The sequence below is a fragment of the Anarhichas minor genome, unplaced genomic scaffold, assembly GCF_050575085.1.
Source record: "Anarhichas minor isolate MPS153535 unplaced genomic scaffold, ASM5057508v1 ptg000009l, whole genome shotgun sequence".
NCBI lineage: Eukaryota > Metazoa > Chordata > Actinopteri > Perciformes > Anarhichadidae > Anarhichas > Anarhichas minor.
The window spans coordinates 3,440,683-3,455,089 of NW_027466455.1; the positions used below are offsets into that span (position 1 = coordinate 3,440,683).

A 14,407-nucleotide genomic window follows, 5' to 3' on the forward strand; every position below is an offset into this window, starting at 1 on the left:
GCGTGTTAAACTAAGCCAGATTGAGGGAGAGAGTGGAAGGGAGAGTGGGAAAGCACATCTCGATATGGCTTCATAATAACAAGCAACTTTCGACATATATTGATGGTTAAGAAAAACAAGCAGTTTAAAATATTATTTGAAATATGTTACTATGGTTGAAAACAATGTAGGGGCCGGCTAATGCAATTGTGTGTCCCAAATAACCCAACACATCCCCTGAAAATAGTTTTGCGTCACAATGCTACTTTAAAGCCACTCTGACTGTATTTGCGAGCTTTTTTCATCTGTGATGTCTTATCTAATCGGTGTATTTTTGTTTATTAATTAATGGTTTAGTTGTGTTTTACATTCACTGTGCTTCTCTATCTGCACTGTGCTCAGTTCTTTTGTTGGTTAAAGTTGCGGCTCGGCTCTGTGTTCTGTCGTCTGGTGATTGATTAGTGTGGTCTGGAAAAAGATCTGTTTTCGATTAGCCGCCCTGTTTGTTTGTATTGCTACGGAAGCTCAACGGCGATAATGGCTATCAATGACTTCGGGATTACTTTAATCCTGTTGTTTCCGGTAGTAAAAGTGTTGGACTGTTTTAGCTAGACAGTTTTATTTAAAACTGGCATACGGTGTTTTTCATCATATATGAACATACCGTGGCACTTCAGCCTCGTGCTGTTTACACCGCAGCAGATGGTAAACAGCATAGTTACGTTACAGTTGCAGCGATGGAATCACAATGCGAGTATTTCATGTATTTCCCTGTCGCTCCGATATCGAGTCTGTCAGACCCGGCGGACTACGCGACACTTCCGCGGCGAAACCACGTCTACCTCGGGGAGGTCGTCCAGTTCCTGCTGGTCCTGCGCTCCTGGAACACACCGGGGAGGAGGGATGACAGCTCCGGTGTTTTACCTTGGAAGGAGCTCGCGGGCTCTCTGTCCGCTCTGGCGAGCGCTTGCGTCGCCGAGAGCCGCGAGCAGAGACCCGGCGGCGAGTACCAGCCGGACCTCCAGAGCACCAGCAGCGAGGAGGGAGAGGAGTCCGGAGAGTCTGGAGGAGAAACACCGGAGAGCAGCCGGACTTTCACACAGTGCAGCCCGCATCTCATTCACAACAGCTCGGCCGGTGGTGGGCGACAGTCTGGGAGGGAACCGGTGAAGGTAAGACGGAAAATGTACGAGTGGTTAAGATATTAGGTAAGGGTGCTCTTCACTGTATTTACCATTTAAAGTATGTATTAAAGGTGAACAACGACTTGTAAATGACTTGGAGGACATTTTGGATAACCTTTAAACTCACTGCCATCACCTCTCATTGTATTGACCTGCCTTCAGTGTAACAGGAAGTAACTTTATCTATTTCTGGAGGTGGGGGAAACCAAACCACAGCCATTCATACACTTCCTATCTCCACTCACCTGCATTCTTCTGTTTGATTTGAGCAGCCTCTGTTCAGCCTGATCTGTGCAGTGATGTTTGTGCTCCAGATGTGTCCAGACCAGTGCGGTCAGGTCTTCAGGGGCTTTAAACCAGCTCTAAAAATGCTCTCCTGACTAAATGACTAAAATGCTGAATAATAATGATATAACTTTACAGTAGAGCTGAACTACGAGTTGACCAACAGAAAGTTAATTGGCGACAATGTTGATAGTGGATTGATAGGAGGTGCGCTGGTTGCAAACAAAGTCAGATTGTATAGAAGTCTATGAGAAAATGACTCTACTTCTCTCTTGATTTATTACTTAAGTAAACATGAGTTTATGGTCTCAAGCTCTAGTTTCAAGTCTTCTTCAATACAGCATGATGTTCATTTAGTAAATGATGGTCCATTTAGAGCAGGGGTCACCAACCTTTTTGACACGGAGAGCTACTTCAAGGGTACCGAGTAGTACGAAGGGCTACTTGTTTGATACAAACTTTATGAATAACAAAGTTGCACAGATCACCTTTTAATAATAATAATAATATTATATGTGAAGAGACTGATCACATGTCAATGTTAATTATTCCTCACAATAATTATTAACAATGATTGTGTATTTTGTTCAAAATCGCACCTATTATATTTTTGTAAATATTATCATTTCTAAAAGAAATTAGGAAATATCTTCACATCATGACTCGTTTGTACTAACCACTACCTTTGTAACATTTTTGAACAAATCATGAACTCTGTCCCATGTTTATACAAATCATCAGTTATGTAGAATAAAAAAAGTCAACTCTTTCACATGTTTAAATGAATCCTATTACATTAGTACTAATCACCACATTTTGGGAAATCTGGGTCAATTTTGCATTGCGCAATGAAGCCTGCATGCCGGCCTGTAGTCTGTAGTCACCAGCTTTTTTTTGGGTACCTTTTTCTCCACGAAGAAACTAGTAAAAAGTCTCGTCTATAGCCGAGGGGGGGATCCAACCCTCCGAGGCACGCGAGCGTCTTTGGGCGCCTGCGTTCCAACCTCTAGTCTGGACCTTTTCGGTCGTACTGCGTTGCCTCGCCTCTACCCCCGCCTCCCACGAGTTGTTGCCCCGCGGCCTGTTCCGAGGACTGACGGACCTGACGACGGTGTGCGATCGCGGCGGGGGCTGTGCGTCCGGCGCCAACGGGAAGCGCCCGCCATTCGGAACCTGAAAACCTAGTGCGGTGCGGCGGCCTCTTCCTTTTAAAATCTACATGACTGCAAGCGTTTTTAATAAAAAGAACAGAAACTACAATTTTTAGACGGAGCTCCATGGGGACCTAGTGCTATTTTTAGAACATGCCTTGCGGGCGACTCGCATGGTCCCCGCGGGCGACCAGGTGCCCGCGGGCACCGTGTTGGCTACCTCTGATTTAGAGTCACATAGACCATAAAGCAGGGTATGCTTTAGGGCGGGGCTACTGTGATTGACAGGTTGCTGCCGTTTCCAGAGCCGTATACAGCGTCCCTACGTCACTCCTCCGCCGTCCAAATATGGTAACGTCCGTTCATTGGTTGTAAAAAGCCAAGATGGCAATGGCTGTATTTCAAGATGGCCAATTCGACAATCTCAAGGCTTCAAAACCGCTGTATTCAAACCAATGGGTGACTTCACAATGATTACGTCCACTTCTTATATACAATATGATATTGAGGTATTTGTTAAAAATATCATGATATTTGATTTTTTTGCCCAGCTTTAAATTCATGTCAAACAATCTATGGTTGCAGTTTGTGTGGGGCATGTGAGGATTGGCTGCTTTTCTGTCTTTTCTGTCAAAATATCTAAACAAAAACATCCTTTGGACTGTTTCACGGACAAAACAAGACATTTGAAGACGTCACCTTTTGACTCTGGAAAACTGGAACACTTCTTTTAGTCATCTTACAGACGCGTTAAAGCCCTGTTAGACTTTCTTGTCAACGATCTGTTTGCTAATTTATTCCACATGTCGTCACCAAAACCAACTCTCTGTCTTTAATCTCTCAACATCTTGTCCTCCTGCAGTCTCCTCTGGTGCTGGAGGACCAGGTTATCTTCAGTCTCACCGTCTCTTTGGACAAGCTGCCGGTCAACACACTGAAAACCAAGGTCAGACACGTCTGCATACAAACACCAGGTTGGACCACATGTTTGTCAATGTTCCGTTTGTGGTAACTATTCCTCTGGTGTCTCTGGTTGTGTTCGGCTGTCGGGGGTAAAGTTGCACTTCAGAACAGTTTGAAACCTTCCATGTTGGAGTAACCTATCAGGAAGACAAAAACATCGCCTAAACTTTCTGCCCCTCTGTGCTGTCAGATCGTAGTGACCGTGTGGAGCCAGGAGGAGAAGGTGGAGGTGAGGGAACACGGCTACCTGACTCTTCTGCAGCTCCGGAGCCCGATGCACACCTTCAGGAAGGACCTCAGCACCTTCAGGACGCAGGGTACACGTTCTCTGTTTCTCTCAACGGCAGACATGACACACGGCGAGCGGCGGCGCCTGTGGTGTGACGAGTTGATTCAACCTAGCAAAGTGAAGCCATGTGAAACACTTTTCAGATTCATTTCCCCGCAAATGTATGACTTAATAATAATTATAATACGTTTTTTTCCTCATAGATTTGTGAGTTTTTACTCATAAATTTACCACTTTTAATCTAAGAATTACCACATTTTTAACACCTGTAGCGATGTGCCGGGTTTTAACCGCTGTGTCTGTGTCCTGTTTCTGTTCCCAGTCAGCACCATCCTGAATGTTCTTCCACCTCCTAGTGTCCAATGTCAGCACATGGCCGTCTCTGGGAAACACCTGACTGTCCTCAAAGGTAGACCATCAGCACACACACACACACACACACACACACACACACACACAGATCTTAAAACATACACTCCTTGAGTTTTGCCAACGTCTCTCCTCCCCCTCTTGTCTCTCTCCTCCCCCTCTTGCCTCTCCTCAGTGTTGAACTGCAGCTCTCAGGATGAGCTGTGTGTCAGAGATGTGAAGATCCTTCCTAACTATAACTCGTCCTACCTCCCCATGATGCCAGACGGCTCCGTTCTCGTAGTCGACGATGTCTGGTAAGCTCTTAATGTATACTCTCAGATAAAACCATCGGTCCATAAGCAGGGAGTTTGTCCTTATCTGAATGATAAGGAATCTAACACCGCAATCTAAGGACAGAGGGTGAATGCTGTACAGATTGCTGAACAGGCCCCTTGAGGCAAATGTGTGATTTGTGATATTGGGCTATCTAACTGTAAGCCAGGAATTTAGTTGCGTCATTGGGGGCTGGAGGGCAACCCAGTCTGCTTTTCACTGGAGGCTCTATTTTGTATTATCGAGTGAAGATTAGATGTGAGCGGCTGACTGGAAACTCTTGAGCGGCTGACTGGAAACTCTTGAGCTGTACAATCTTCCATTTGATTGCATCACAAGCTTTGTTTTCTGGCTAATAATTTGCACAACCTTTTGTTTCTCCACAGCAGGTGACATTGGTTGTATTTGTTCTCAGTGTGGCTGGTGGAGAGAACCATCATAGAGGGTTTCAATGTGTTCAATACTTTGGTTTATGACCAAAAAACAAAAGACATTCCCATCAGCCTCAGCTGTGTTTAGAGCTAGTTAGCAAACGCTAGCATGCTCACATTAGCTCTGCAGTAGCCTCCTGTCATGCTAGAGCAGCGCACCACAACAACCAGAATGAAGACAGACTTGTTTATTCAGAGTGTTCCGTCCTACAGAATTCACCGTACTGTATGTGGTCGAATCAGGAAGTGTGTTTGGTCTCCAAACAAATGCTTCTTTTGTTTCCACTTCCCCCTAAAGCCACCAATCAGCCGAGGTCACCGTGGCGTCGTTCTATCGGATGGACGGCGAGTCGTCGCGCTTACCCAGCACGCTCAGCGCCCTGGAGGAGCACAACTTCCTGTTCCAGCTGCAGCTACAAGACAAAGCGGAGGAGGACTCCAGCGAGGTGAGAAGACAGCATGGAGGCCACTTCCCTCAGTTCAACGATCACTTCACCAGTCATAGGGCATTAATGGCGGGTTTGTGTTGTGTGTGTGACAGGTTTTGTCTTGATACATTTCAGACTGTCTCACACTGACCGAACAAATGTAGAATACGGGCTCCTTTTGTTTTACCTGATCGACCTGACACTGCACAGCGGCCATAGCTTCCTAAGTTAAGTTTATACAGTTAAATCACTGAGAGCAAAGCGGCCGTGCTCAGGATTAGTTAAGCATCATATAAGATCTCGGTAGATTTGTGTTTTATGGCAAAAATCCAAATTTTTCTTTCCCTCAGTAGAATCACAAGTTTTTTTTTGCTGTGTCAAGTGGATTATTACAGGGAGGTTTCAGTTTTGCTGCTCAAATGCAATAATATTTGCAGTATTCATTACTGCAAGCACGGAATTAAGTAAATTAAAAGAAGGCAACAGATTATCGGCCTAATAATGAAAACAGAACATAATAAGTAATCTGCCTCTGGCAGTGTATTTGTTTTAGTTCGATGATATTTGGCGTGGTGTATTATTGTCTTTTGGGACTTCTCAATGCTTCAAATGAACTTAAAGGTTGCTTCAACCAACTTCCCCCAAAGTAAATCAAATGAAATGAAAAGGTCCTTGCTTCTTCCTCGTGGTGTCTGGCCAGTTAGATCTCTAGTCTCCCAGAAGTCATCAATACAATAGCGGTCAATGGAATTTAGTTTGTAGCTCAGCATCAAAACAAAAAGAAGAAGCAGTGCCGTTGTTGCTCTGGACAATTTACAGAACACATGGTCTACAGGTTTCACTGGAACTACTTTCTACTCAGGGAATGATCTGTAGGGTGGTCTGTACCCAAACCCCCAGCCTCATTTCACGAGGGCTGCTACCCTTCACAAATCCCAATTCAACCCCTAACTGAGAGTTCAAAAGTGTTTTCAAACTAGAATGCCTTATTTATATATGCTAAGGATAACGGACCAACAGTTTGTTAGTCTCTCTGTTGACAATTTCTGATTTTCATTTGTCAGCTCTTTAAAAACAGCTGACCAATGTATAGTTTCATTTAAAAAAGGCTGGTTATTGTTTTTCAATCCACATTTTGTGCTTTAGTGAGTACTTGTGTCAGCAGGACGGTGTATGTGGGAGTGTGTGTGATCATGTTGATGACAGTGGGTCTGATGTGTTTTTGTTAGATTTAGTTAATCACGTGTCCTAATACATTTATCGTACATATATGTGTGTCTGTAGGGTTTGGAAGTCCAGTTGGTGGCCGTGTTACAGTGGTACACTCCAACACTGCCTTTAACAAGGTAACTGCTCCTCTTCTGTCCAACATTTGGAATGTAGGAGAATGGTCATTTGTAGATGTCTGAGCAGGAAATGTACAAGTGGAAGTGATTCAAAACAAAATGCTATTAACAGTATTTGTTCCACCTGTGCTTTTCCTGCTGTGACCAGTCAAAATGTCTGCTGTGAAACACGTCTATTACAGGAAAATTAAAACTCTTTTTTTTTTTGCTCTCCCTCCAGATACATCTCCAGTTGTTACTTGTTGCCCAGTATCCGCTTGGACCGTCCTCTGCTGGTGATGACCGCTTCCTGTCCCCGCGCGGTCAGGCCTCTGGAGCACTTCTGGGTGAAATACACCCTGCTCAACAACTTGCAGGACTTCCTGGCCGTCCGTCTGGTCTGGAATTCGGATGGTGAGTAGCAGACTTTACCGTCACACGGTCCCAGCCAGCTTTTTTAGTTTTACTGTGCAGAAACAATTCAGCTCATTACGTTTTCTTGGGATTGAGTGATTTTGTGTCACTCTCCGGCACAAAATGTGCGACGACATCATCAGAAAATATGATTGAGAGTAAAAAAATGACGCCATCATGTATTGTGCTTTAAAAAAAACAGGAGCTCTTATACAGCTGCATTTGAGTGCGTTATGAAAACGAGCAGTGCAGGACGCGGACAGGTTGCTGCTGGTAGATATACTGCATGTTGGTGAGCTCATGAGAAGCAGCTGAACTCGACGAGCCGATTGCGGACAGGTGAGCTCGATGAGAAGAGCCGGGAGACCGCTCCCACGCCGGCACGCCGGCACACCACGCCCACGCCGGCACACCACGCCCACTCCGGCACACCACGCCCACGCCGGCACACCACGCCCAGTCCGGCACACCACGCCCACGCCAGCACACAGACAAAATGCAGAGGGAGAGAGACGGATATTCAACCTTGGATTCATAATGATACATTTGATCCAAATATTTGAATCTTTTGGTTTATAGCCACATACCTGCAAAACTGCCCTTCCGTCATAGCTGTTTAGTGCTAATTAGCAAATATTAGCATGCTAACACTCTAAACTAAAGCCCCTTTCTGACTGGATTTATTCCTCTGGTGGAGGTGGGATGATTTTACTTTTACCGTTGCTTTGATTTTCACCACGTCCGGAGTGTCAATTTGAATTTTCAACCCCACCTCGGTGATAATTGCAGCCATTATCACCCACCATTGTTGGCCGTACACTGAGCGACGTATTTGTATTTTAAAGTGAATATTTCCCACAAGAAGTGCTGAGTGATTTATGTGTGAAAATGGAGGAAGCCAAAAATCTTATCCGATGACCAACATATGGCCATATTTGGGAACCAATACAGTGTCGGTAAAAAAAACGTATCTTAAGTCTAATCTTAGATCAACACCATGGCCCTGTTAACACCTGGCATCTTGGGTGATCCGATCACTTACAGTAAGTACGTCAGTTCACTCCTATAGTGGTTATTCTAGGAACTGTAGTTTTTGGCACTTCCGTGTCATTTTCCAGCACCGGAGGTTGCTGCTTGATATAGATTTGGTAGTACTCCAAGCTTCACTGTCATTTTTTTGATACTGTATATGTTGTTTCATACTTTGCAAAAGGAACCAAAACTAGTAATCCAAATCAACAGAGATGATTGGTGATGACTGACTTTAATCAAACCTGTACAGCCTCTTGAGTATAGGGTTTTCTCTCTCGGCTCATCCCTTTAGTTGGGACTTGAGATGACCGTTTAATTCACAAATAGTGTAATAATCCAAGGCACGTGAGATCCATTATAACTGGGGAGCGACACGCTGTCTGCATGGTGTCCAGGTGTGTCAGGGTGAAAGCAGCGATGATGAAATCCAACAGTACAGTGACGCACAGTGTTCAAACAGGTCTAATATCTGTGTGGGTGGGCACTAGATCCATGTTTCGACCCATGACAGAGAAACTACCCAGACCCCTGAGCGTTTTGGTGCCCTAGGCGAGATTTTAGCTGGTGCCCTTTGCAACACCAATCATTGTGTTTTTTTGTGTGGTGAATAGTGTTGAATTTAGATTTTTTTTTCCCCCCTCATTTGTGCTGCCCTAATGGAAGGATGCCACCCCTAGCAAATCGGCTACACCACCTATACCTAGGGCTGGCTCTGCTACACCCCCTCCTTTCTATAGAGAGGTGAAGCCACGCCCCTTCCGGTTTCGCCCATGGGACCTTAATTTCGGAAAGAAATATGTACGGTAGTCAATGGTGAGAAACAAATATTTTTTTGTATCCCGTCTCAATTCTGCCATGAGTCACACGTAGGATTTTCTTTTCAATTTAAAAGATAATTTTGCACGTAAAAATAAAGTCTGTCGTAGAATTGTTGTGGTATTTTTTAGTTTGTGTGGAACCGATCTCTCTTCTCATGCACACGCAGTGTGAGTCGCCAACGCGATTGTTACCTTAGCTTGCTAGCTAGCTAGCTAACTTAGCTATATCCATGTACAAATGTAACGTTTTCTTACCTGATGTGTTTTATCTGGCAACTCTTTTTATCACCCGGGACGCGAAAGAACGATCAAGACCCGGTGTGAATACATCCCGGTATGAAACACACAGGCATCGTAGCTTCTGAGAGAGATGTCATATTTGCTACGTTGGGTGTGTCGTCTTTCTAATTACGTATCTTATACTTCGACAGTCTTACAAAAAAACGCAACTTTCTTGATGTGCTAAATTGTCTTTTACATTAACAAACAATGCAATTCATCGTAAAATTCAAACGGGATCAAAAAGTTAATTGTTTCTCGCTGTTGACGACTGGTCCACCGGAAGGGGCGGGGCTTTTCCTCTCTATAGTGTGGCATGAACAGACTGCCGATGACTCAGCAAGTGTTCGTGAAAAGTAGCAGAGCTTCCTTTGACTCATCCGGTTTCCTATCTTAATCTACTTCCACTTTCTTTCTCCCTCCTCTCCCCCACCACCTGTTCCCTAACTCCATCCATCCATCCGTTCATCAGCTGAGAGAGGAGGCCAGCAGCATCACAGGGCCCACCCGGCAGTGGTGTGCCAGTCTCCCCTCAACAACCTGGGACAGTGTAGGAAGGGCTCCACCCTCTCCTTCACCGTGGCCTTCCAGATCCTCAGGACTGGACTCTTTGAGGTACTGCGTGGTTCTTCCGATGAATTCAAACAGCAATCAGTAAACTGACAAAAATAAACACAGTGACTCTCCCGTCTCACCTATCCTCCACCACTGTAGTTGAGCCAGCACATGAAACTGAAGCTCCAGTTCACGACCTCGGTGTCCACTCCCCCCGTGGATCCTCTGTCCCCGATGAGGAACTCTCCATCGTCATCATCATCATCCGGCCCCGCAGCCCGAGAGCTGCTGGACAGACACGGCCTGGGCCGATCTCAGAGCTTCTCCCACCAGCAGCCGTCCAGGTCAAACCACGTCAGGTACGCAGGATGTCCGCCAGCCGTGTTTGTGTAAATGATGTTACGACACAAACATTATGCAGACATTTACAGACAGACCTACACTTTCTTGTCTTAATATCCGCTGGCTCCAGGTCAGGTAGCGTGATGGTGCACCGGGCTGCCACCCCTCCCGTAGGACCTCGGATTGGCAGAGGCCTGCCCCCGCCCCCCGACCACGCCCTCATCTCACTGGACAAAATAGCCAAGAGAGAGTGTAAGGTGTTAGTGCTGGAACCAATCCAAGAGGCTCACGGCAGGTAAGAAAACAGCTTTAACGCTTTTAAATCGTATTATGAGCTCTCCGTTACAAATATACAATTACAGTGGTATTTCTTTACATTTTGTGAGTCGAGTCAAAGTATGGAGGAGTGCGTTGAAATTGGTTAAGCTTCTGTAAAACCAGGTTTCATCTTATTTAAGGATCTGGATTATATGTATGAAACCTTAATAAGTAGTATAGTACATACCTAAACGTGCTGCAACGGACCAAAACATTTCCATAAGGAGATACGGGATGGAGCTTAAAAAACAATGCCAATTCAGAAACTCAAGGGTCTTGTAAACTAAGACTAGGCGATGGGACTAAGGTGTCCTATCGCCTCTAGCATTGAAACATTCCCAAAGATACGCAGCCATTGGTCAAATTTGTGTGACAATGAACAAGCAGTTCCCTCTTGCACATACTCATACATGCGAAAAACAATCAGTTATGCTGGAAATCATTTGTGTGAAATGGGCTTTTGTTCATATTGGGACTGTTTAAAAGCCAACCAAGCAGCTGCAGGCGTCTGAATGAGTTAAACTTACACTTGCACCATGTTCGGACTCATGTGGATATGTTTCAGAAACGCATGTTGCTCGTGACTCCTGGACAGAAAACTGAAAACTGCTTCTCCTCAGATGACCTGGAGAGGAAAGCTTTGACTGAAGACGCACAGTGTTTGGTCCATCTGTTTAGCCGCCAGAGCCTGATCCTCTGCCTAAAGACGACAAGATGGTGGATGAAGAGATGGACGGAGGAGCAGAGAGGATCGGTGATTGGTCAGAGAGGAGGAGGAGAGAGGAAGGTGATGGAGCGATGCTGCTGGCCACAACAATTCTTCATTTCATTGGTTCATTATTTCAATTCTTGTTCTTACACTTCCCTTTAGCCTATTCCTTTTTACTCAGTGGGTTATTTTCATAGCCTTCTTATGTCTTTGTGCTTTTGTTGATATTTATAGTTAAGGTTTATGTAGGGTGTACTCAGGAAACCCCAGATTGCTCGGTTGTGCCAGGCCTGGGAGCACAGCTAAAGCTGGGTGGAGACAGTAGTTTGTATTTTCTTTGTAACTGTCCAACATTTTGTGAAGTACGCTTCAAACCATCCGTTAGATTAGAGAAAACTGCGGGCCTAGCGGTCTCTGAAAACACAGAACTCGTAACCGTCCCAAAGAAGAAAAGTGGGTACCGTTAGCATAGCAAACATAACAGCTAATGCTAATGCCACCTTGCTAGCTTGGTGAGCAAGGTTCATCCTTAATTCACATTAACTGTGACATTCATAGTGATACTAATTTAACACTTTTCAGAGCCGGAGGTTGTGACCCAGCCATTGTTGGTCAATATTTAGTTCCAACAATAACTGCTACAGCTAAACATGATACAACATGTCACGAAGACAGAGCTAGGCTAGCAGTTTCCCCCTTGCTTCCAGTGTTTGTGCTAAGCTAAGCTAAACATGTTTTAAAATTATTTCTGCGCTTTAACATACAGATGTAAAATTTATAGAGATCTAATAAATCTGATTCTGGGTACGACGGCAAATGGGGTGTTCCCTCAGTGTCGGAGTGCTCCTTTAAATAAAATGAGAGAAGTTTAATTCTGGTTGGTTTTGACAACAACCTCTTTATTCTCTGTTCAACACAAATCCTCTCAACAAGTACCAGCTTTTAGGTTTCATTGTCAATAATCTGTCAATCCGGAACAGTTCGGACTTCTGTTTATTTGCTTGTGAGGGAAATGTGTTAGTAATTACAATGAATATTAATAGCTTAAAGTTTACAAAATGTGTCTATTTTCAGAGGATAACGTTTGAATGAGCGTGATCCCATTCCGGTAGTCTTTACACTGGCTCAATATTTCTAAATGTACTCGTCTTAATGATGTCTATTTATTGTTAATGTTCAGGTTTTAAGTTGATGTTTTTGTCTTTTATTAGACCCCTCGTATACACTCCACGGTCCGACAACCCTTCACAGCGTTGTCCTGAATTTATACCAGAACAATGTGGCGTGTCTGTGTTTACATTCACGTTCTTTTACATTTCTGAAATCCACGTTCATTTCATTTCATTGAGGAGCCATTAAAGCTTTTAAATAAGACTGATGATTACAACAGAATGATTCATTTCTTAGGGTGTTTCCAGGATAGAACTATGTCAAATATGTTTTTTGTTCTTTGAGTTTATTTATTTGTTCATTTCCAGATTAATTTCCTTGAAAGAAGTGTTAAATCTCAATGACTGGAAAACTGACAGAAGAGTAAATATTCATGTACTATTGGAAACTTGAAGTCTTTGACTGTTGAGAAATGTCCTACTTTGATTTCTCATGGACCAAAGTGTTGGTATGGGGGGGGGTTGAGATGGCGGTGGCACCGGACAAAAGGTCAAGGGGTCAATATAAAGTCATAGGCTCTTCTAAGGAAGAGCGCTGGACTTTGAAGCAAATTCGACACAGCGGCCAAACGGTGGAATTACAACGTCCAGGTCATGTGACGCCATGTGGACCAACATGACGTTTTCCCATTGACTCATATTGGGAAAGAGACGTCTGTAACTCGGCGGATATCTTTGTAATTTTTTTTTTCCGGTGAATGTCCGTATGGTGCCATCCCAGTGTTACAGCAACGACACATTACAGACATATTTTGACCCCTGTATGTGTATAGTGACACTGAACATCAAAATCTTGAATTGCTGGAATAAATGTGTGGAATTGAACAAGTGAGACTTGTTTTTGTACACTGGATCTGTAATAGCAGAATGAGTCGCCTTCTACTGAGTCTGGCTGAACACAGCTGCTGCTCTTTGTCTGAATGTGCCTTTTATTCCGTTCCTCGGGTGGAACCTCCTTTCAAACATTCGAGCCGTCGGGGAGCCACACAGTCAGTGTGTGAGGAAGCTCATTGTTGTGTAACATGTCTGGAGTCTCCCGGTTTTCTGCCCACTTTGATGGCAAATAAAGTGTTGCTGGGTGATGTGTTGGTCTGTTTGATATTTATTAGTATGTTGTTGCTGATTCAAAGTCATTAGTTTCATAAGTATGTTGGCTATTTGATGAGTCTGAGTGTATTACAAAACATCTTTCATCACCATTTTTACAAATATTAACAGAAAGGAATCACCTGGTACACATAACAGCCCAACAGCCATCGAGTTTCAATCAGTCAATCAGTGGTGAAAGTATGTTTACTCAAGTATGTATTGAAGTACTTGAGTATTTGTATTTTCTGCTCCTCTATGCTTTTGCTCCACTACATCTCAGAGGTAGATATTGTGCTTTTTACTGAACTATATTTATTTAATAAATTCTGTTAATTTACAGTTTCATATTATTAATACAAAAATGTATCGACACAAAAATGAAGCTACCCAGCGGAATGTAAAGTAATTCTAATTAGTTCCACCTTTACCAGCTGCAACATTAATGTGATACTTATATTAATCTATTAATGATTATAATCAATCATATAATTTACATTATTAAAAAAATTACCATTCTGCGCAATGAGTACTTTTACATTCAGTTCCTTAAGTATATTTTGATATTAAGACTTTTATCCAAATTGTATTTTGAACACTGATCCGCTTTAATGTCTCACAGTACGTGTTACCGGCCCTTTAACCCTTGTGCTTATGCCTCATTTTTGGTTTTTGATTTTCAATGTTTTGATTATTTTGGCTGTGTTAATGTATATGGCATACGTTTTGGTGTGAGGTTTGGACGGTCAACCTCAGCTCTGATAATGAGTCTATAATATACAGACACTCTGACCCTTAAGGACAAAACTAGTCATAAAACCCATTAAGACCACGTTTCTTCATCCCACATAACAGCATAGAATCAATGTTGTTGCTAATCATTGACATATCACAGACTTTGAAAATAGATATAAAAAAAAACTAGCATTCAGTATATGACAAATACTGCAATTACATGTTTGCATT

At 43.5% G+C, this 14,407-nt stretch overlaps 1 protein-coding gene across 2 annotated transcripts; it reads left to right on the top strand.

Annotated features, from left to right (window-relative positions):
* Positions 1-466: 466 nt before the first annotated feature.
* On the top strand, positions 467-13,437 carry trappc14 (trafficking protein particle complex subunit 14). Of its 2 annotated transcripts, none has more exons than XM_076087098.1 (12): positions 467-1,151; positions 3,462-3,545; positions 3,753-3,879; positions 4,174-4,260; positions 4,396-4,516; positions 5,265-5,412; positions 6,679-6,740; positions 6,961-7,133; positions 9,735-9,877; positions 9,977-10,176; positions 10,290-10,454; positions 11,043-13,437. In XM_076087098.1, the coding sequence occupies exons 1-12, from the start codon at positions 717-719 to the stop codon at positions 11,059-11,061; spliced, it is 1,764 nt and encodes a 587-aa protein (XP_075943213.1). In that variant the 5' UTR covers positions 467-716; the 3' UTR covers positions 11,062-13,437. The 2 variants fall into 2 exon arrangements, with proteins under 2 accessions (XP_075943213.1, XP_075943214.1); XM_076087099.1 differs by having other exon boundaries at positions 469-1,151; positions 11,098-13,437.
* The last annotated feature ends 970 nt before the right edge of the window (positions 13,438-14,407 follow it).